Source organism: Lipophrys pholis (genome assembly GCF_963383615.2).
Source record: "Lipophrys pholis genome assembly, chromosome: 14".
Taxonomy (NCBI): Eukaryota; Metazoa; Chordata; class Actinopteri; order Blenniiformes; family Blenniidae; genus Lipophrys; species Lipophrys pholis.
Window position 1 is genome coordinate 21,462,303 of NC_137633.1, and position 23,508 is coordinate 21,485,810.

At 42.1% G+C, this 23,508-nt stretch overlaps 3 protein-coding genes across 7 annotated transcripts in view; 2 read left to right on the top strand and 1 right to left on the bottom strand.

Moving 5' to 3' along the window:
• flvcr2a (FLVCR choline and putative heme transporter 2a) overlaps positions 1-8,726 on the top strand; it is a 30,813-nt gene extending 22,087 nt beyond the window's left edge. For 2 of the 5 annotated variants that reach the window (XM_080479657.1, XM_080479656.1), the window contains 3 exons: positions 4,260-4,324; positions 6,566-6,673; positions 6,942-8,726. In XM_080479657.1, the coding sequence (XP_080335783.1) occupies positions 4,260-4,324; positions 6,566-6,673; positions 6,942-7,007 (239 nt within the window). In that variant the 3' untranslated portion in view covers positions 7,008-8,726. Of the gene's footprint in view, positions 1-4,259; positions 4,943-6,565; positions 6,674-6,941 lie in introns of those variants that run through there. The other 3 variants (XM_080479659.1, XM_080479658.1, XM_080479655.1) reach the window with 2 other exon arrangements.
• A 539-nt stretch (positions 8,727-9,265) lies between these two features.
• erg28 (ergosterol biosynthesis 28 homolog) lies at positions 9,266-12,387 on the bottom strand. Its single transcript, XM_080480053.1, has 4 exons — positions 11,130-12,387; positions 10,192-10,282; positions 9,992-10,110; positions 9,266-9,908 (listed from the first exon to the last, which is right to left on the bottom strand). The coding sequence occupies exons 1-4, from the start codon at positions 11,260-11,262 to the stop codon at positions 9,820-9,822; spliced, it is 432 nt and encodes a 143-aa protein (XP_080336179.1). The 5' UTR covers positions 11,263-12,387; the 3' UTR covers positions 9,266-9,819.
• A 226-nt stretch (positions 12,388-12,613) lies between these two features.
• The window catches only part of ttll5 (tubulin tyrosine ligase-like family, member 5), a gene marked incomplete at its 5' end in the record, with an annotated part of 70,994 nt that continues 60,099 nt past the window's right edge, over positions 12,614-23,508 (top strand). The window contains 8 exons of the mRNA XM_080480055.1: positions 12,614-12,672; positions 16,357-16,463; positions 16,569-16,651; positions 18,203-18,309; positions 18,536-18,666; positions 19,419-19,501; positions 22,595-22,664; positions 22,755-22,839. Coding sequence (XP_080336181.1) covers positions 12,614-12,672; positions 16,357-16,463; positions 16,569-16,651; positions 18,203-18,309; positions 18,536-18,666; positions 19,419-19,501; positions 22,595-22,664; positions 22,755-22,839 — 725 coding nt within the window. The remainder of the gene's footprint in view (positions 12,673-16,356; positions 16,464-16,568; positions 16,652-18,202; positions 18,310-18,535; positions 18,667-19,418; positions 19,502-22,594; positions 22,665-22,754; positions 22,840-23,508) is intronic.

Sequence of the window (23,508 nt, forward strand, 5' to 3'; positions counted from 1 at the left end):
TTAATTGCTCAGTCAGTGTACTTTTTTTCCCCTTATCTTGCATTTGTTGGCTAATTGAAGTGTTTCTCTTTGTAAAGCGGCTCCATATGTCTTCTTTTTTTCCCCACTGTCAGCACCTACATTAAGTTTTTAATTGTTCTCCTCCACATCTGCTTCTTTTGTGCAGTTTGTAAACTTCCCTCAAAGGGAAATAAAGGATATCATGGGTGTAGTCGTCGACTTTTCTCATCACTTGTATTTCTTACGTTTTTGTTAATACAATAACTCATGTCTACTGTCACCTCCTGAGATTCAATAGGAATTTTCCTGACAATTATACACGTCGATTATGTCAACTTCAGTTATAGATTATAGTTTATAGCATGGGTTTCAGGCCCGCATGCCAAAACGTACAGGCCTTAAGCATTTGTAACCGACATTACAATTTGAGCCAATGTCAAGGATAGTTAAGATAAAACTATATTATAAATGTGCTCTATATAGCAGCGGTTTTCAGAGTGTCGGGGGAGGCCTTTTCCCAACATGTTTGTTGTAATCTTTGAGAAGAAATCATGATAAATAACAATAAGTGAGTAAAACTAGTCATTGTTGCATTAAAATCAAAATTTTTTAAAACACAAAATAAAATTAAAGCTAGAAGCAGTGTTGAACGGGTCCTCACACACCCGGGCGCCTTAGAACGTTTTGCATGTTGAATTTCAGTGTCATGATGGAAATATGTGGGACAACATTATTACGTCACAGTTTAAAAAAAAAATTCTGTTTATGTTTTTCATTCTGAACATTGCAGAAAAAAGGGGCAATTGGGATGATTGTTTCTTTGTTTTCACAATTTTTCCTATTGGCAAAAAACTCTTTAATTCGTTGCCATGTTTTTGAAGCACATACATAAATGTGTGGGATGAGCGGTGGAAGTGCCAAGTGTTCTGGACTCATGACAGAAAAATGATTCTGCTGTAGACTCTTGTTTTGTGTCATTTACTGGATTGTGATGATGGAAATCTGAAGAACCAAACATGAACACACTCAAGCGTTACGATTAATTTAGATGATAAATGTATTTACAAGTTTATAATATATATATATATAATAGTTCACAAGAATGAAATGAGGAAGAGAAATAGGCGAACATATTTTTCTCGTTCATGCTCCATCCTCCTGTTCTGCCTCTCCATCTCTTTGTCGCGCCTCCTGGCGACCTCCTCTGAGGCTCTGCTCCTCCGTCAGCATCAGCTCCTCCTCCAGACGGGCCTCCACAGCTTCATGTTCCCTCGACCGTCCAGCTTCTTCCTCCCGGAGCTGGAATGGAAATTGTGAAAAAGGGTCATTGAGTTAGTTTTAAAGCCACGCACTTTCATCTGCAAATTGTCATTACGACCCGCTCAGTGTTGCCACGGTTACCTTGAAAAGGTCATCCGATTACTGATTACTAGTTTGTCCTTCAAAAAGTAAAATATCTACCTTGATGAGCTTGGCCAGATTCTCCAGGTTGGTCTGGGTCACCGCTGCCTATTCTCGCCGGTGCTCTTTTTTCAAGCAGGCGATCTCTGCTGCCGCCTCGTCCTCACGAGGCCCCCGGTGGTGCCCCGACTCTGCCAGAGGCTCTATCTTGGGTTCTGCTGATGTTTTGAGGGTTCTGCGGAGAGCCTGGTTCTCTGCGGTCAGCTGGGCGACCTGCTGCTGGTGTCGTTCGACCAGATCTTTCTCCTTGGCCGCCATGTTTTTTTCCCTCATGCTCCAGCGAACCTCCCAGTGCTTATCATTATTGTCAGCACGCATCTTCTCAGGGACGGTTTTCAGCTGGCCACACCTCGTCTCGTTCTCAGCTTTAGCTGCCGGAGCTTCTTTCTCCTCCATCCTGGAGACCATCCGTTCTAGTTGGGCCTCGGTCTTTTGGGTCGGCAGAGTTTTCAGCTCCGCTCTCAGCTGGGCAACTTGTCGCTCGTGTTCTTTTTGCAGAGCCTCCTTTTTGTGAAAATATAGACATTTTGAATGAATGAATGATTTGATTTGGATTTTCTGCACACAAAAGAAAACAAACAAATATATATTGATCATTTTGATGACATGTAAAAAATCAGAGAACGACACAAAAAAGTCACAAATAAGACTTATTTCCATTGTGGTCCTCATAAAATGAATAAATACATAAATTATAATAAAAAACCCATAAGAAATATGAAACATTGACATTATAGTGAACATTAAAAAACAAAACTGTACAAAAGTACAGTATAAATTTAGAATAAATAGATAAATACAAGTTGTACCTATACAACTCTATTGCACAAGATTATTTATCACAAATGTATACGTATAGATCCCAACATAAGTTATCACAGACCGATTAATCCTAAAAAAGAATAGAGCAAAATGAACTGAGAAATATAAACTATGCATCACTATTTAGTTAAAAAGTATTTGGTAATAATTAAGTAGTTTGTAAGGATTCCAATAAAAACCTTTGGACTGGTTTTTTTAAAAGCCTGTTTGTTGGTGTTGGACTGGACATGTGTGGCTGAGCTGCTCCAGACTGCAGCTCCGGTGGACTTTAACGTGCTCTGACCCGGCGTGGCGTTAATCTGGGTAAGGCAAGCGACCCCAGACTTGATGGAGTTCTGATGTTGTGGCTGACAGTGGTACAAAATGAAAAGAGATAAGAAGGGATATGATTTAGTTTAAACTGAACAACACGTTTTTCTATTGGTGACCAGTTTAGTTGAGTGAAGTGAATGTGATCAATGTGTGTACGAGGGTGGAGTTTTAGTACAACAGGGATACGTTCGTTCTGACACGTTTGTAGTTTAACCCTTTGTTTTCTTTGTGAGACCACTGTACCAAGAACAACAACAGTCCAAGTGACACTGAGCCAGAGCAGTAGCCAATAACTCCATCGTCGGTCTGTTAAGGTATTTTGATTTACGGGCCAGATATTTAGTCCTTGGGCTGACTTTCTGAATCACAGATTGGGCCAGAAACATGATTATCAATAGCTCCAGGATATTTGTTTTTGGAAGAATTTGTGGACCTTCACATTGGATATTAAACTTTTGAATTTTATTGATCTCGCCACTCGTACACACTGGACAACGCCGTACACAGTGTTTGTTCTATGACCTGTACTTCTTTTCCTGACACCACAAGAGCTGAATCATCTGCCTAGGCCCCGTTTACACGACAACAAATACGAGTGTATCCGAAAAACTCTCTTCACTTTTGGGGGGGTCCGTTTACACGGCACCAGTGTGCGGATCCACGAAGTTCTAATCCCAGCTACCAAGGTGGAAAGATTCTTTCACGGTAGATATTCGCAACGGAGACTATAGAGCCTGTTACTGCACATGCGTATTTCTCCCCCTCTCCCTCCTGCTCATCCAGTTGTAAACAAACATGGCGGACCTGTAGTGGTACGACTCGCGGTCCATATTCTAGTTTTAGCATTCATATCAGTAGTTTTATAGTTGAGACTCTCCTCTGATACCATCTGAATCGTCATCAGTCCATATGGATGTCGGGTGCTCTTCATTCTCTTCACATTTATGGCTTATTGTTCTCTGCACCTGTCTGTGTGGTTACAAAATCAAGCAACAGCGCCCTCCCGTGGCCCGGCATACTAACTACACCGTTGTCTCTGTGTGTCTGCTGCTGCAGTGTAAACGCACTTCTTTTTTTTTTTTTTTTTTAACGGATTCGGTGTTAACTTGTTACGTGAAACGTTGTCATGTAAACGGGGCAGTGGACCACCGATTTCATGTCATTAACATACAGTAAAGACAACAATGGGCCGAGTATGCTGCCTTGAGGTACACCACACGTTATCGCTGCTGACCCTGACACCACTCCGTTTTCATTACATGTACTCTGTACCACAACATAGAAAAACTTTCAAGTGTGAACTTAAAGGTTGTTGTGACGCCAGTTTACTGATCCGGCCCACACATTTGGAAATTGTGGCCCCTGAATTAAAATGTGTTTGACGCCCTGCTTTACAGATTATAGGGATTATTGTTCTCCTGAGCTCCAATTGAAGCCCCGCTTGTGGTTTCAGTCTGTAATTTCTGCAGTAAATTATACAAAAACTTAATTTGTGAATTTTAACTTTTTTTCTTCATTTTATTTCAAGTTATTTTTAACATCATAATCAAATTTAATGCTTCACAGTAACACGAATTCTATGGCTTCATCGCAGGATTTAATTCTCCTTCTGAACTGATTAAAAACTAAGTATCTACAATTAATCTCCTCTGTTGTCGTCACAGGATTAATAAAATCTGACCTTCGACGGCAGAAGGCCAACCTACAGACGGAGGTGCAGTCCGTGAGTGTAAGTATGTGTGTGTGTGTGTGTGTGTGTGTGTGTGTCACATACAGTCAGTGGTGGTGGAGAGGATTAGTGTCAGCTCTCACCTCGGCTCCGATTTGCTTCTCCACTGGCTGCGTCTGTCAAATCCACTCATGCTGCAGCGTTCAGCAGACTGACTGCATGTGGTTGCTGCTCTGCTGGGAACCTTCACTTCATAAAACAGAGTCGTCCCCCCCCCCCCCCCCCCCCCTTCAGCTTCGCCTGACAGCTCCTCACCTCACGCTCACAGACAGCATGTTAGCGCTTTATACTCTTTAAAAAAAAAGAGAAAAAAAACTCATTGCAATTTTAAGGTACAGTGTTTGATTTTATTGACTCACTACCCCACCCTGTGGTGCAGAGTGGTATTACAACATAGATCAGGATGCTCGCTGGTTAACTTATTTTTTTACATAGTTTTCGACCAAATATGTGACATTCTGTACCTCTAAAATTGCTTCTTTAATACTTCTGCGTATGTACAATTCACAGTTGTCACACAGTTGTTGTGTGATTTTATTTTTAAATTTTAAAAAATCTATTTTAGAAATTTTTTTGGGGTGACAATCAGAAGCTATAAGCCACCTTTTGCCATCTGGGAATAAAAAAAAAAAAAGAAAAATCCAAAATTAAAAGACAAACAAAACACAGGCACGTCCAGCTGCTCAAAGCCACTGATACATTTGGACCAATGAATGTTATTGAATACATTAATAACCTGAGGAAACCTTCATGTCCACTCCTATGTGATGGTCAGATTTGACCTTTATTGATCAGATCACACTGCATTATACGACTCACATTTCTTTAAAACAGAATAATAAGTCCAGGCTGAACCCAGGACAGGACAGAGCCCTAAAACATACCTACTGTTATGTGTTTAACCAGAATTTTTCACTTGTATGTAAGTTAAGTTCCTCCCTGTCTTATCAGTGCTGAACGATAAGAATGAACGTAAAGTACTTTATTATACTTGGTAAGGTTACTGTGCCGTCAATATTAATGTAAAGACCTGTCCCCCATCCCCTACATCAGAAGTCTGCAACCTTATGACCAAAAGGGCCGTTTATGTCACTTTCCACCAAATCAAATTTAACATTTAATGTTTAAAATTAGACAAATGCAGCTTATAGCGTTTCATAATATAGATAGTTTTTATTTATGTACAAAAACTATCTTTCAATTACGATTCATAATGTTAAATATTTTATTATATTTTCAACTCTTTTCCTACAAAGTTTTAAGCATTTCAACCAATTTTGTTTTCTTTAGCATTTCTGAAATAGTTTTTACATCGTAGCTGTTTAGCTGCTTTTTGAAGCAGTTTTTCACGTTTTTCTGTCTATTTTATTTTTTTTATTTTTTTAGCTGTTTCAGCAGTTTATCTTCTTTCTTGTGGTTTTTGCAATTTTTTTTTTTTTAATTATTATGACTTTTTATCCAAGAGCCCTTTTAGCCACACTGCAAAATATGGTAGTCCAAATACGAGATTCAAACACTAAATTTAAGAAAAACAATTCTATAAACTGCCCATGCAGCAAGTAAATTTTACTTGATAGGAAATCTTTAAATACGTTTTTTTAATCTAGATTCCAGATTATACTGTAAAATCAAAGACGAAAAATAAGTAAATGAACATTTTAAACAAAGAAAATGATCTATTATGTATAAAAATAGCATTTTGATCTTGGCAAGTGCCAAATAATTCACAGTGTAAGAGTGAAAGGACCTTTAAAAAAATGTTCTGTTGTATAAATTAAAAACAAGTTAAAGTGCTTACAGACGTATAATTTTGTAAACGCGTCAGGGAGCCGCTACAGAAGGGCTGAAGAGCCGCATGTGGCTCATGTTTCTGCTGCTCTTAATGTGTTGAACACAGTCTTGGCTCACGTTGTGTGGTCTGCTGCTCACAAGTCTGGAATGGCTTTCACTCTTTCCTCACCACTTCCAGTTTGATCACAAGGAATGGGGCTGAAATGTCGAAGCACCAGTAATCCTGCACCCTGAGAAATGACAATTGGTTTTAGAGATTTTTATTGACAATTCAGAAATGAGCACCTGTACTTACGTAAAGTGGGGCAGACACTATGGGGGAGGTCAGGCGGGTGTGCAGGGGTTGCTGGTGTTGGAGGGGGTGGTTCTGCATGAGGGTTAAAGTGGAGGGTGAGAAGTGTGACACCCCCCCCCCCCCCCCCGCCCCCCAACCACGGATTATTGTTGCAGCCTGCAGGCTCTGCGTCGTCGGTGCAGGACTACGGAGCCACAACGTGCTGCAGCCCCCGGCATAAACCCACCACAACCCCATTAAACGCAAAACACACTGCCGCCAAGGTAGGGCCACGAGAAAGACCCAACACACACACACACACACACACACACACACACACACACACACACACACACACACACACACACACACACACACACACACACACACGGCTTGACAATATTATTCCTGTTTAGATTAATTATATTAAGGGATTTCTCTACATTGGTTAAATACAAAATGTTGTGGTGATTCAACACGTTCCAAACAATGAGGATTTATGTTTCGACTTTCTCTTCATTCATTTCTCACATTGTCCTCGTCCCTTTGCAGAACGCCGCAGCCGATCTGAAAGGAGGCGTCGCTCCGCCTGACGTCTTGAAAGAGGGGAAGCTATGAGGAGGATGGAGGAGGACTTTATCTACTAATATGCGAAGAACAAAACAAAGTACTGACACATGGACATGCACCTAGGAGCAGGAAGTGAAAAGCTGCTGTGACTTTATCCTGATACTGAACCGTCATCTGTGGTGCTCTTACCAAGTGACCAACAGAGCTTATGTACTGTCGACGTACTGTATGGATGCCATGCGGCGCAAAATCACGTTATAGTCTCCAGACGGAAGGTTTTTATATTCCTACTATGCTGACATTCTTTAAAAACTAGTTTCCAATAGGGAATTTTCCTTTAAACACCATTATGTGACAATCAAATCAATAGAAATCCAATGCAAGCTGTAAAATGTTTGGTAACCATTGTACCTTGAATATAAGGACTCATTTCCCAACAAGGAGCCGAAATCTGATTTACTGTACACATTGAATACGTGTGCTTTGTTTGGAGATTTATGTTTTTAAAAGCATCAACTAAGTGCTCTGACTTGATATGCAAAAACACGACTGTGTTTAAAGCAGAAGTGTTTGTTTATTGTAGAAATAGCATCTCTCCATACGAAGGTCTGTGTACTCGCCATGGTATTGTTGTCTGCGTGCACGCGTGTGCTTTCATCGCAAAAACAACCAACGGCACCAACTAGTGGCCCAATATGAAAACGTCATTTTTGCCGTCGCTGCGTGAACGCGAAACTTTCCTGAAACAAAAACGCCAAATTAATGTGTCACCTTATGCGCCACCTTGTGGTGCAGTACGGCATTACATTACTAATCAGGCTGATCGCTTGTAAGATTGATGGTAATTAGCCTTATAAGCTAAATGATGCTCATTGAAATATAATAAATACTTTACCTTTAAGAGTTAAACGTGTTGTCGGTGCAATGCTGCTTCTAAAGTGACTCTGACTTACTGTACATCCAACTTCCTTTGGTTTCCCTCTGATTCGTGTCAGAAAACTGTATTTCTTGCCTTGGATGTTTCCGCTGTGTTTTCTAAGATTGGACCAGTATCGTGTGTAGCTGAACTCAGTCTTTACATCGCTGAAGCTTTTTCTTTCAAGTGTTCCGTGTTGAGAATGAAGACTGTGACTTCTCGGAGGCGTTCACCGCTGAACATTGCTCATAGTAAGAATTTGATCGATGCCGTGCATCTGAGTCCGCTGTGAGAGGTCAGTTTAGTTCTGCAGCCGCTGGAATCGAGCTCAACAAGAAGAGATCCGGCAGTGAAAAGCTGCATCAACGTGAAAAATGTCAGCACAAACCATGTAGAGAGAAATGTGTAACCCCACATTTCTGCACGCTGTTTTTGTTGTTGTTTGTTAGTATACTTGTTTCTGAGAAGTGTAGCCATTTATATATTTTCCAAAATCATGAGCTGTCATGTCACGTTTTGGTCAAATGCTGGACGTCTGTCGACACAGGCAGTGAAAAGCACAACTCATGCCAGTTAAATGTTTATAATTTAATTGATCGATACTCGGTCGTTATATATTGTCTGTACTTGTCACAGCTGTTACCTGTATGGTTTTGCACTGAAGCATATTCCATAAAATATATATTTTTAACTGCCCCGCTCATGATTTTATGTCATGAATATAGAAATGTCCATGCTGTTGCTCCCTCCTGTCCTGTCGTTCACTTTGACAATCGTGCTTTCAGGTTTTTTTTTTACCATTTTGTTTGATGTAAACTGATTGAAATGGTAATAAACAGTTTCAGACTGATGGTGGATTTTTTTTTAATCGCACTGAACTACAAAAGTATAAAAGCAACTAGAGGTTTGCATTCCTAGAAGAAAATGCAAGTGTGAACGCTGAAGGCTGCCCGCTGCCTCTTGCCCCTGTATCTCCATGGCAACAGACGCTGATCTCCCTTTGAGCCTCCAGTCAAACCAAACCACCAAGCAAATTGGCTTTAAGTTGAGTAATTGTTTGATTTTTGGTGAAACTGCAGAGATTTCATCACGTATACTCTGAGCCACAACAAAGAAAAACTTTTAAAAGTAAAACTGTAAAGGTCCTTATTTTACGGCTGCGACCCACTCAAAATGAAACGGGACTGTTTGTGACTGTTGTCTCTGCTACTCTAAAAGAAATGTGTTACAAAAATCAATGTTGTATTTCATTTTTTTTTTTTACAATTTTTGCTTGGTGGATTGGAGCCTCTCGTCTCTTGCTGGCTGGTTCTGGACCACGGGTCTTACGTTTGACACTCCCTCATTTAAACACAGTCAAAAAAGTGTTTAAATCAACACACGAGACAGAAACAGGAGAATTAGGATTTTACTAAAAACACAAAAACACAGAGAGCACCTGAAACACGACACACGCTCCCTAAATACATTATTCATTCATAGATTAGTTGGAAAACTGGAAAAATTCTCGTATTGCCGGGGTAGAAAACAACCACACGTTCAATATATTCTGTACAAAGATGCTGCACAAATGTTTCACAACACAAAAGAAACGGGAAGATTAACTGCAACTGAACAAGACTTTTTAAAGTGTCTTTGGTGGATCTGAACTATTGTAGAAGCGATTGGTCCACAGTATTTTACACATGAACTGAAACCCTGGCTCATGCTGGATTCAGCCCAATGATGGGATTATTGGGAAGTATTGCTCATTTGAAAGTGCAGCGTTTGTAATCCAGCACTCGTGGTGTCACCGTCACTAGATTGCACAGTGCACGCTGGAGTCAACAGATAAAAGGTGTAAATAAACAGAAGAATATAAAGGAACAGCAGGATTTCATGTGCTTCAAGGCGTCACACTGGGAACAGGCCACACGAGGAAAATCAGACTCGGGGGGGGGGGCTTCAGTTGCGTTTCTTCTGACGCGCACCGCCTTCCTCCTGCGTCTCCGGTAAACACTGGAACCCGATGAGCATCGCCACGATAGAGAAACCTGGAAACACGCGTGGAGATGCTGTTACTACTCATCAGTCAACATGAAAACAGCCCCCGGTCTCCTGCACAGCAGTTACTCACTGGCGACGATGAGCGGCGCCATGACTCCGATCGTCAGCGGGGCGGTTTTATAGACGAAGGCCTCGGACAGGAAGTGACCCAACGCCAGAACAAACGTCCACAAGGTGATGTGATACAACCTGCAGAGCCAGTGAGACGCAGTGAAAGGAGATACTGGACACACTGCTAAACACAAACAATTTGACTTGGGCGACCCTTACGTTTTGTTCTGGATATCAATGGCACACGCACAGCGAATGATGGATGACAGCAGCGTCCAAATGCCAAATGTTCGAGCCTGGAGACCGTTCACTGAGGAAATACACGAAGAGGGAAGAATATTGGTTTGAAGTTCACTACTCTGTATTCTAATGCATAAAAGCAGCCAACAGGTGAACGTATGGGGTGTGCATAGATTTCAATTGATATTTGTGTCTGAAAAGCTTTACTGGCAGGGTTTGTATTTGCATTTGAAAATGTGTTATGATTTCTGAATTTGTACATGTGTAATATGCCGTGTACATGATAGAACAGTTCACACCAATGGCGAGGACACTTTAAACAAACTGTGGATAACTCATGGCAGAAGCATGTCTGAACTCCCCCCTTCTCCATAAATAAAGATTTTTTTTTTGCTTTCACTTATATTATTTCATATTTGCACGAGTGATTCACACTACCTCTTGCTGCTGCTGTCTTTCTTTCTTGTCATTGTCCTTATTTATTGTATTTTTCATACATTTATTTAGTAATCTATTTATCTTTACATACTTTTCATTCTTATATATATATATATATATATATATTTTTTTTTTTTTAGTTTATCATAGATTGGGAGACCAGCAAAGCTTTTCATTGTACAGTGTGTATGTATGAAAATAACTATCTTGAATCTTATTTAATGATCACTTCATTTAAACATTTTAAAACTATTATAACGTAGGGAAGAACATAAAACCGTCTGACCTGTCATTTAAAAGATTGTATAGTAAATTATATGGTCACCTTTTATTGTGCGGCTCAATACACACACAGAGACACAAAAATCAAAACACATACAGCCAAAGCTCATCTTTTTTTTTTTTTTTTTTCGGATTAGAGGCGTCACAGCTGTCAGGTTAGAGAAAACTACAGTGATCAGAAGCTTCTATCTCCTCACCAAACTCCGGGGAGCCCGTGTAGAGCTTCTCGGACAGGAAGCTGTGATCTCTGAAGCTCTGCACCGTGTTGCCCATCGCGATGACGGACACCATCACCAGCCAGCTCCGCAGCACGTTCAGAAAGCGACTCATCTCGGACTACAGTGTGACCATGTCCACCGCACAAACACGCAGGGAAGAGATGTGTCGCACTGAAAAGTGCGCGGGCCGAAACAAACCGAGCAAGGTGTTACGGTGACGATGGTGAAGTCTTTCAATCTTGCCCCGCGAGGCGAACCAATAAGAGAACTCCAAAAATGGCGCCATTCAGTCGTGCCACGGTTGTGATTGGTTGCTTTGAGCAGCAGAGTGCCGCCTATTTTCAGAGCTGACCAATAGAAATCAAGACATTCGTCAGGTTGGAGGCAGCATGGTGGGCTGTATGAAATCAAAGAGTGAATACGAAGCGAAATAGTTCACCTCTGTTCACTTGTGTCTTCGTAGTGGCACTTTGGTTGGAGCAAGTGTTGAGTTATGGGATACGGAATATAAACGCAAATAACTCCAAATATGTTCCTCCTTTTCTGTAAAAATGTTGATACTTATCAATAACATCACCACACTGTTGAACGTATACATATTCCTCATAAATGATATATTTATACAACTGTAGATTTTTTTGCTCACTTTTTTGTACATTTAAGGGATTAAATACAATTACAAAAGCAGAAAAATATTGAATTCTGACTCTATTTTATTCATAAATTGTTGTTTGAGTAGTTATTTAACGAATCTATTGGTAAAGCACAAAATAACTGAAGAATAGCACTCTTTCTGAGCTAAAACCCTACACATACATTGATAAATACGATTTTTTCAGATACACTGGCAAAGGCGGAAGTGCCCACTCGGCTTATACTGCAGATGTTTTTGTTACACCTCCATTACGACATCTGTATGGAGCGTTCACTGCAGAATTTAGTCACGTCCACAAAGGGTGTCCCTTTTACTGCGCATGCTCCGTGCTCTGTTGCTACTCAGTTGTTGTAGTTACCAGGAAGATTAGCCGCGACGATCAACTGCACCTGGTGAAACCAGCGAACGAACCATCCGCACGGCTCCATGGGAAGAAAAGGCAAGTTTATTTTCATCTGTATATGTGAGTCATTGTTCCAAAACCGTCTGCCCGAGGGGCCTCAACCTGAGCGGACTTCCCCGTTTGGCTTCGCGTGCATGCCCCAAAATAACACGTCTTATGTAGCTAACGCCCGCTCGACTGTCTGGATTTAGCATCTTACGTTGTACATCAGTCGGATGTTTCACCTCCACCTGGATTATCGTTACAGCCGATGTTGTCAGGCGACTGTAAACATCTGCAGGTTTCCCTGCGTTCTGTGCGAATTGGCTGATGTTCTGTTGTCGCCGTGACAGATGTCATGGTGAAATGTAGACGCTTCATCCAGGAGAGATCTCACCGGGCTGCGGGTCCACTCTGACTGGGAACATGCCTGCTGTGATCCGGGACAAACAGGAGTCGGAATCCACATCAGAAGACGAGCAAGAGTGAGTCCAGAGAGATCCGTCTTCTGGTGACATCTTTGCATTTTGCAGCATGTGCATGCACCCTTTATATACACAACGAGATTAGTAACGTTAACCAGCTTGTTTTCTATAGAATCACATGATTCTTGTTTATGAATATGTACGACTAATATACTTACACTCTATTATTTCAGTGGTTGTTGTCTGTGGGGATGTGGGCTCTGCTTCAGAGGTCTGAATTTGTTTCTATTTGCCCCAGAATACAAAATACAAAACAGTTTGACATGCTGGTGACATTTATAGTGGGGATAGAAACCAGTGATCCGTAATGTTTTAGTACGTCTGTCACAGGATCTGCAGCTTTTCTTCATCTCAACTTGCAGAGCTCCAATAAGAAAAGGTGGAGACCCTGTGTTATATAGTCATTTACTGTAGGATGACATTCTCTGCCACCTGTAGATGCGGCGTGTCTTCTCTGCCTCACAGTCTATTGAACACATTTCTGTGGCGAGCCAACAAGTCTTAGTTTGGGCCGCCTGTCATACTTTATTCGACATGTACAGTAATGTTTGCAGGACTATGGAAGGTGTCCTGAGCCCTGTTCAATAATTAATGTCAAGATACATTTAAACAAAATGAAACCTTGGGGTATCTATCTTTCATGCTGCATAATTGATGAGTGTGTTCGGTGAACGAGAAGAACATCTTGAAAGAACGAGTTGCTCTTGTGCCAAATAATTCCCTCTTAAGCCATTCTTACCATACTGACTGTCGCTGCGTCGGCTCTGTGGAGACTTTTCCTGAATTAGTTTGCTGAGAATCAGGGTTTAACCTCCAGGTGACCAGGTCTGATTGTGGCTTCAACCAAAAGTATTTCTCACTCAGGCATTTATCACTTCCAATATACATGAGAACGCACGTCGTGTCACTGAGACAATACACTAATAATTTAAATACAAGTGCTGAGTTGAATAACATGTCGAGCAACATCATCTTCCACTAAATAATACACAGCGACAAGGTGTAACATTACAAGCACATACTAGTGATGAACAGGAAACCTATAGAGAGATCTGTGTATGATTTGTCCTCACATGCTGTTATTGTTATTTTATGTGGCTGAATTTGCCTCCCAGGGGAGTGAACATAGCAATGAATTCCAGCTTTAATCTTGCATATTTAAATGTATGCGTTCATTAATTTAAGAGACAGACACTCATGTTTATACCTACAGAGGTTTACGGCCTGATATACAGTGTTACAGCTTTATTCCAAAATGGATTAATTAATTTCTTCCTTCAAAATTCTACACACAATATCCCATATTGACAATGTGAATTTTTTTTTTTTAATTTTTGAGAGAGATTTTTACAAATTGATAAAAAACAATAAAAAAAAATAAGAAATCTTATGTACATCAGGATTCACAGCCTTCACTCAATTCTTTGTTGATACATCTTTGGCAGAAATGACAGCCTCAAGTCGTTGTGAATATGATGCCGCCAGCTTGGCACACTTATCTGTGGACAGTTTGGCCCATTCCTCTTTGCAGCTCCTCTGAAGCTTCATCCGGTTGGAGGGGAAGCGTCGGTGTGCAGCCTTTTTCAGATCTTTCCAGAGATGTTCAATGGGATTGAAGTCTGGGCTCTGGCTATGCCACTCAAGGACATTGACATAGTCGTCCTGAGAGTCGTCCTCCTTTGATATCTTGGCTGTGCTTCGGTTCGTTGTCCTGTCGAAAGATGAACCGTCGCCCCAGTCTGAGGTCAAGAGACTCTGGAGCAGGTTTTCAGCCAGGATGTCTCTGTACATGTCTGCATTAATGTTTCCCTCTATCCTGACTAGTCTCCCAGTTCCTGTGGCTGAAAAACATCCCCAGCATGATGCTGCCTCCACCATGCTTCACTGTAGGGATGGTATTGGCCTGGCGATGAGCGGTGCCTGGTTTCCTCCAAACATGACGCCTGGCATTCACACCAAAAAATGTATCTCATCAGACCAGAGAATCTTCTTTCTCCTGGTCTGAGAGTCCTTCAGGTCCCTTTTGGTAAACTCCATTCGGGCTGCCATGTTCCTTTTACTAAGGAGTGGCTTCCTTCTGGCCACTCCACCATACAGGCCTGATTGGTGGATTGCTGCTGAGATGGTTGTTCTTCTGGAAGGTTCTCCTCTCTGCACAGCGGCACTCTGGAGCTCTGACAGAGTGACCATGGGGTTCTTGGTCACTTCCATGACTGAGGCCCTTCTTCCCCGATCGCTCAGTTTAGGGCCGGCCAGCTCTAGGAAGAGTCCCGGTGGTTCCCAACTTCTTAAACTTACTGATGATGGAGGCCACTGGGCTCAGTGGGACTTTTAAAGCGGCAGACATTTTTCTGTAACCTTCTCCAGATTTGTGCTTCGAGACAATCCTGTCTCGATGGTCTACAGATTAATCCTTTGACTTTATGCTTGGTTTGTGCTCTGACATGCAGTCAACTTATATAGACAAGTGTGTGTCTCTCCAAATCATGTCCAATCAACTGAACTGACCACAGGTGGACCCCAATGAAACTGCAGAAACATCTCAAACATGATCAGTGGAAACAGGAAGCACCTGAATTCAAGTTTGAGCTTCATGGCAAAAGGCTGAGAATACATATGTACATGTGAATGCTTAGTGTTTTTATCTTTAATAAATTTGCTAAAATCTCCCAAAAAACCACCCCTTCTTTTCATGTTGTCATTATCCGGTGTGTGTAGAATTGTGAGGATAAAAAATCCATTTGAATGAAATATGGAAAAAGTGACACTCTGTGAATACTTTCTGGATACGCTGTATCCTCATAAGCATGTGTTTGGATTCCAGGAAGAGACCTGGAGTACCTGAAGAAAACCCACATGCACAGAGAGAACATGCAGAATTGAACAGGAGATATTCTGAGATACGAGAGCGTTAACCACTACACCAGTGTGTTTTGACTGTCGTACTGTGGCCAGGTTAGGAATATCAGAAAAGCATTTTATAACAATAGTTAGAAAAACCACAAACTCCTCCAATGGAAATCTTTCATGAAATGACAGTGACTGTAACACGCCCTTGTCTCACATCTTAATATCTTGTGTGTGCAGGTGCAGTAGCCTCACAGATGTCATGATGGTATCTGCTAATAAATAACAAGCTGGGATCAGAATCCCTGGTGTGCATCGCAGTGAAACAGATAGCTGCTGTATTGTTTGACATACCAGGAGACTCGGAGACTTGGGCAGCAGTTGTGTACATGCCACCCCCACCCGGTCATACCTGATTGAGTTGTGCTCCATCATCACGCCACCTTATCTTAAATGTATCCCTCGATAAGCCGGCTGTGTCTGGTACTGTGAGATAGTCCGGACTTTTACAAGGGTGTTTGTTAGTGTGCTGCACAGGGTTTGTTATTGTCCAGCTCCTCGTGAAACTGCGTGTGGTTTGGTTCTTATCTGCCTGACTGGAATAAACAGCAGGTCAGGATGCATTCCCTCAGCGTTAGCTCAGCCGCCCGTATGGGCCAGACGGATCGCATCATCCTGGAACGCAGCCCAGAGATTTTAGACGGTGAAATTCATCCCGATGTGCATCTTCAGTGCCTTTGTTACCAGAACCTTATCTTCCCTCTGCACGCAGTTTATTTATCCAGATTATTTGAGTCATTTGATGGCTGTAACGTGTCTCATCTGCTTGTCCTCTAGAGACCACCCCTGCATCACATGGAGCGGCCTCAGCAAGACCATCCCAGTTCTTCTGTTTGTTCCCGAAGCCGTCGTGTCAAAAGATGGGAATATTTGCTCTGTTGGAGGTACGCCACGATGTGATGAAGTTACACCCTGACAAAACAGTACCAGTGAAATTTGGATGCTTTTTCTTTTCTTTTTTTTAAAAGAAATGTGTTTTCTTTGTCCAGAACGCTACAATATGGCCTTCAAAATTGTCCGGACAGAGAGTCGCCTGGTCCGAGGAATTCTCACCAATCACGGATTTCATGAGGTGAGACTCAAAGATTAGCTTATCCATCCATCCATCCATCCATCCATCCATCCATCCATCCATCCATCCATCCATCCATCCATCCATCCATCCATCCATCCATCCATCCATCTACACACAGGTAGCACATTGCACACTTAAACAACGGCGGACATCAGAATGGACCCAGAGTATTGTTGTTGTGAAGCAGATGCTCACCACTGCACCACTGTGCTGTCCAAAAAGAAAATATAAAACAACCAATCTTTCAAAAAAATAGTAAATGTAGTTGTCTACACACACAAAAGGTCTGGTTTGTTTTCACCTCCAGACCACACACAATCTTACAATATAGAAATTTTTATTAGTTTTTTCATTCTATGCTCAGTCTGCTGTATGAGGTAAACAGTATTGTTTACCTCATACCTCATACTGCAGGTCTGATAATGCAGTCGTGGGATTGCACCCATGGAGGAAAAAAGGAAAAATAATCTCCAGAGAATTAATCCTGTTCCACATGGAAGCAGAGCCTCCCATTATTGGCTTCTCCAAGCAGTTACAATTAATTCTCTTTTTATTTCATTTCTTTTTTTTTCCCCATTTCATTTCAATGCCTCTTGACTCCTGCTAACTCGTCATCAAACGCAGACGAGTGTCTCCCGGCCGCAGCAGAGCCAGACTCCAATGAGGCTTTATTACAAATATCTGGCTCTTCGACTGAGGCTCAGACGCTCCGGCCATGTGAAGTCTGAATCCGAACCGATTATTGGAAATCAAACAAAGCAGAACGGATGAGACAACAGGACAGTGATGGGAGGCTGTGAGTTGGACTTTCTCTCTGAGAGGCAGACAAGAGTTCCTCAGGTTGCCGGAGGAGGGACTTACTTCAGATTCAGCTGAGCTGTCGTTTGTGATGGACATCAGAGTGACTGGAAACTGAGCAGAGCTTATTCAGTGTGAACAGCTGCAGCATGGACGGGCAACTTTAAGACGTGTTAAAAGGTTATTCTGTTATTATCCCTTATTGCAAACTGTAAAGTGGTTTATTAGAAGTCGGTGTCTGGTGTGAACACACCTATGAAACTTGGAGGTTTTCAAACATGTTGCAGAGATTTCCAGTGGATGTAGTCTGCTTCACATCGTCCTGTCTCCTCAGGTTAACCCACACAGACCCCAGGGCTGAGCTCAGGGCCCCGTGAGGGCCTCGCCACCGCTTCCAGGAGCGCTATAGCTCCTTTCTGATGAACTCTGGCTGTGTGTTTGAGGTTGTAAATTTGGAGCCATTTAGATGCTTGTTGGTATCACAAGACGGATAAGTAGCATTATGTTACAAAATCCTACCACTGCTGCACAGTAACATATGACGTTGAACCTGAATCCGAATTATAGCTTCTAATTTCTTAATAAAACAAGTTTTACCTTGAAAATTCATTTTACCGTTACACACTCTTTATTGCTTTTATATTTTCACCCCTCGTCAAAAACATTCCCCATTCTGCTGTTATCAGCATACACATTCACTTAATCTAAACTCGAGTGGCCCGTTAAATTGCTCTATATCTGTTGTTCCAGGTTCACCCAAACAGTAATGACTTCAACCTCATGTGGACAGGATCTCACCTCAAGCCTTACATTCTGCGCAGCCTTCAAGACTTCCAGAAGGTCAACCACTTTCCCAGGTATGAGAGTGTTTTTCTCTGAATATCTCCAGTGAGCCGCCCCGAGCTCCTCGGCAGAGTCTGTTGGCTCCCGCGGCTGCAGTTTGGCCCGCTGCCTCTCTGAAGCATGAAGTGACTCATGCAGCCAGGCAGAGGGCGTTCTGTAACTGTTATGTATTCCTGCATTTGTTCTGTCGGTGTGGGAGCGTTTCAAACCGCCGGCTCTGCTCTGCTTCACCGTTTGCAGGTCGTACGAGCTGACGCGCAAAGACTGCCTCTACAGAAACATCCAGCGAATGCAGCAGACACATGGATTCAAGAACTTTCACATAGTTCCTCAGACCTTCGTGCTTCCCTCAGAGTACCAGGAATTCTGCAGTAAGATCCCGCTGCCTCAACCAAGGGTGTCATTCAGGAGCCCACATACTTTATTATTGATCTTAATTGGGTCACATCAGTAAACAGTAAACAGCATATAGACATCTACTCATACTTTTCTGTTATTTTTTGTACAAATATGGGTGAGAACCTTCCAAAAATATTCATATATAATGTACTTTCATGAATGGCTTGACATGTCCTTTAAAAAAAGGGGGGTGGGGGGGTGCTGGATAATCTGAAAACCTCTTTGCCACGATGATTCTCTTCAGTCTTTTGTTGGCAAAAGGCCTTTCACTTTCTCAGGCTGCCAGTTTCTGCAGAGTTCATCATGCACACTCACACTCACACCACGGATTTGATGCTATTATAATTTTGCCAGTACAAAAAGGGGCTGCTAGAGTTCACTGCAGCATCTTGCTGCAATCAGCTTTGTAGTTTCAGGCGGAGACCTTCAGGTTAGGGAAACAAACCTGTGAGCATAAGGTCTCGGGTCACCACGAGGAACTGAACTGCTCAGGTTGCATCAGGACGAGCAAGAAACGTTAATACTAGTGCCAAATCAAACATTTGGATTTGATTCAGTGTTTTAAGAGAGCGGCTGACGTGCAACGTCGGCAGGATTTGATCCTGTGGTGGGCTGATTTTTAGTTTAACACCACTGGTCTAAGCACCCTTTTGTTTACAGTTTTTATTCATTCATGTGCATTTCCTTTATTTTTCTCTTTGTATCTCCTCTCCTCACCCTTCAGATTGTTTCACCAAGGACAAGGGCCCATGGATCATAAAGCCAGTAGCATCTTCTCGAGGGCGGGGCATCTACCTGGTCAGCAACGTGAGTGACAGCTCTGCTCTTTAACACGGATCTGTTTCCACTTACGGGTTGTGTCCTCAGCGTGGACACGAGATGTTACCAACGGGTCTTTTTTTAAATGCTGAGATTGTTAAACGGTATGGAAACATAAAAACTTTATTGGGAAAAATTCTTACCCTTAATTCCACTTAGGTTTTTTTTCCCCAGAGTTTTGTGGGCGTCATCGTGTGAGAAAGTGCAGTGGATATTGTAATATGATTGATGCTTTCTAGAAGGTCAAGTGTAGCCGCCCCCCCCACCCCCCCTCTCAAGCTGTAATATGTTTTTCTTTCTTTTCCCTTAAATCATTGTTTGACCCCTCGGGTTTGTCTCGGGACTCGTTGGGTGGTCTTGACCTGCAGGTTGTGAAGCAATGCTTTCACACTAAAATAAACCTGAGAACCATCGTGTGTGTGTGTGTGTGTGTGTGTGTGTGTGTGTGTGTGTGTGTGTGTGTGTGTGTGTGTGTGTGTGTGTGTGTGTGTGTGTGTGTGTGTGTGTGTGTGTGTGTGTGTGTGTGTGTGTGTGTGTGTTAATGACACTGCGCATGTCTGAAAAACCAAAAAATTTGAAAGCTACTTAAGTTGTAGATCAGAATCAGTACGACACAGAACAAAAATAGAAATGCATCACTTTTGCTCTTGTTTTTCCTGAGCTGAACTCAAAGATCTAAGACTTCAAATGTACTCAAAATGCTTATTTCCTTCAAATGTTGTTCACAAATGTGTCTGGATGTGTGTTAGTGAGCAGGTTTATTGCACACATGTGTCTTAGGCCACATTCAGCCATATTTCAACTAAAATGTGGCAGACGAGTAACGTGTTACCACGATAACCTTTCAATAAGTTATTTAGATTGACTTTAAAACTCCACTCTGCATTTTATAAATATCCTTTTTGGAAACTTTGTGCAAACTTATGCCACGTTCACGTGCAGTATACAGTAGAGTGAAATGCCCTTTTTTTGATGCTCATATTTCTCTTCGAATTTCATTGCAAACAGAAATACAACAAATGACTTTTCTGAGAGTAGATGGATGTGAAATCCTGCCTCCCACAAGGTTTCTCTATCAGCCAAAGAAGCTTTGATTCTACTGCCACTTCACAGGGGGAACTTGAGGGAGGCTGCTGCCCCTGGTCATCAGGGGCTTTATCACATTAAGTCAAACATTAATGGAGAAAGTTTAGCTCAGGGGTGTCGTACATAAGACCCGTGGGCCAAAATTGGGAGACAAGAGGCTCCAATCCAGTCAAGCCATCAATTGGTAAAAAGGTCAAAGAAGGAGATTTTTTTCAACACATTTCTTAAGAGGAGCAACACAACACCACACTGAGATCTGAGCCGAGATATCAGGGATGCTGCTGTGAAAGCTAGCAACCTCATTGCTATCAAACTGGCCTCTAAGACATGCTGTTAGGGTGACTTTTTAAAAACACCCAGAATGCAACAGCTATAGGAGATGTTCTTGTACATTTCACTGTATTTTACACACAAAGGTTTCATTAAATTTTGCTTTATGTTGAGATTTTAGTCATTTTCCGTAGTAATTGTTTGGTTTTTGCAAAGATATAGACATTTTCATCACATACACTCTGCGACACAAAGAAGAAAAACAAAATGAATGAAATTAGGCAGTATGTGGCGCAAGAACTAAAATGTGTTTGACAGCCCTGACTTAGGGTGTTTACATGAACACAGAAACTGGGATTACACTTCTGATCATAGTGAAAATCTTCATGTAAATATTTGATCTGATTGGATCCATTTGGAAAGACATTTCATGCCAATCCTCATTCCGAAGCTCGTCCACGTGTTTCTTGTTGGCGGTCAATTTATCCTTACCGTGCATGTCTGTTATGTACGGTCACCGCATGACACAGGTTTGGTGTTTCAGATTAAAAAGGAAAACAACAAGCTTGATTAGTCAAACGAACAAATCAATACTTCCTGGTGAAGCTAGATGTGGGATCAACGTCACAACTCTGTATAGTCTTCATATTGTTCACACATTATCATGATGTAGAAAACAGAATTATATTGTAGTCTTCTGCACGTGTTTACTTTCCTGTTCACGGTGGAAGATGTTTTTAAGTTATCTGTGAACAGGATCAAGGCCTTAGCTTTCCCTTGTTTTTCTCGCTGCATCACTAATTCAAAGCTGCTACCTGCTGTTCAGTTCGGTCCTCCAGTGTTTATCTGCCTGCTCCACTCACTAAAGCAGAACAAACCAGGGACAGCAGTTCATTTTATCGATGTTTTTCAGTAATTATCTTGTTTGCCGCTTTCTCGACGACACGGAGAAGGTCATCCGGCGGCCCAGGCCGGATCCTGCGGTGGGCAAGTCTGTGCCTGTGTGTTTCTCTCTACTCCAACTCATTTGTGCACATGAATTCACATTAGTGGCAAGCCGAGTGGGAGTTCACTGCAAGCATACTGACATTAAAAAAATATGTTGTGTGAAGTCGGCGAGCCACTTGGCCAGATGTTATCTGAGCGCGGGGGCGCACCGTTACAGCTGTCTTCCAAAGAAGCATCAACCGGCGTTTCAGGCGTTATTAAGCCTCGTGGAGTAAATCACACGCTTCCACGGCCTTGACTCCAACAAGCGCTCTCACTCTTGGAAAACGCATGCAACGATTCCTCTTCTTCTCAGGCATTTTTATGAAACAGTGGAAAGAATGTCAGGGTGATATTTGGAGAGAAGAAAGAAATACGTTCATCTTCTCAGTTTGGGTTTTGTCTGAACTGCAGCCAGCACTGAGGTTATCCCGTCACCCCCTCCCCTTCTCATCTCTTCTCAACTTCGCCACCTGCAACACATTTCAACCTCATAAATGACCCATCTCCCACCACCACATTGTGTTTTTATAGGCTGTTACAGAAGGTTGACCTGCGATGGCCAGCATCACGGAGACTTTTCTTCATCTCATTATTCTTTGATGTTTATCGTTAACTGCTGCGTCACGTCAGCTGTTTGGCATTGATGCTCCTCTATATGAATTAACATGGAATATTGTTGCCTTTCCAGTCCAATAAAGTGACGCCGTTTTCATCTTTATGCGTTTTCATCCGCAGCCAAATCAGATTCTGATGGATGAGAACATCTTGGTGTCTCGCTATATTAACAACCCTCTGCTCATAGATGGTGAGTCGCTCTTCTGCACATTTTGGACTTTTCATGGGATGTTTTGGCAGATTCCCACTGACTTGCCGTATTGTTTTGTTTTCTCAACAGAATTCAAATTCGACATGCGTTTATATGTGTTGGTGACGTCCTACGATCCTCTGCTCGTCTATGTGTATGAGGAGGGTCTGGCCAGGTGAGTGCGTTCAGAGCTTTTTCAAGGATTCGAACCAGAATCACAAACACAGCAACAACATTCATACCACCTGCCTAATAATGCGTTGACCCCCCCCTTTCTCCTGATTTGCTACAAATTTTGATGCGTTTTCTATTCTGCCATCTTTCTACCAAGAACCAGCATTAAGCTCTGCAGCAGTTTGAGCTTCTGTTTGATCAGACCACGGCGGTCGGCCTTCAATATGCTTTGGCCACGAAGGGCCCAGGCTCCAGAGCAGCAGGGCCCAAGCTGATTGATTTAACACATTTTTTTTCAATAAATCACCTTCTGAGACAGTGATTCCCAACATTGTTCTTGAGGAACCCAAACTGTTCCCATTGTAAACCTCGGCGACCTCCAGCGTCCACCACACCCTGCACAGTTACAAAAAAGTGTTGAAGGAAGCTCATAACACACTGTATGTGAAATACAGTTTCATTCTTATATTCTGTAACGATGAGTTCTTTTCCGCTGAGGAAAAACTCTTTGGGCTCACGCTGGACTGGAACTGCTTCAGCTTGAACAGTTTCAAACTTTCGTTCGCCTGTTTTTCACTGCAAAAGATGCGTTCAGCTCAAATTTTGTCCATTGCATCAATGAAGCCACGTTCTAGGTAACTCTCTTTGTAAATTTGTTTTCGCTTTTTGG

Bases quoted from the DNA above. Each gene is read 5' to 3' on its own strand.
- erg28 (XM_080480053.1), bottom strand. From the start codon at position 11,262: ATGAGTCGCTTTCTGAACGTGCTGCGGAGCTGGCTGGTGATGGTGTCC. The intron at 10,283-11,129 runs GTGAGGAGATAG...GTATTTCCTCAG, and splicing joins CACGGGCTCCCCGGAGTTTG to TGAACGGTCTCCAGGCTCGA. The intron at 10,111-10,191 runs GTAAGGGTCGCC...CTGGCTCTGCAG, and splicing joins ATTGATATCCAGAACAAAAC to GTTGTATCACATCACCTTGT.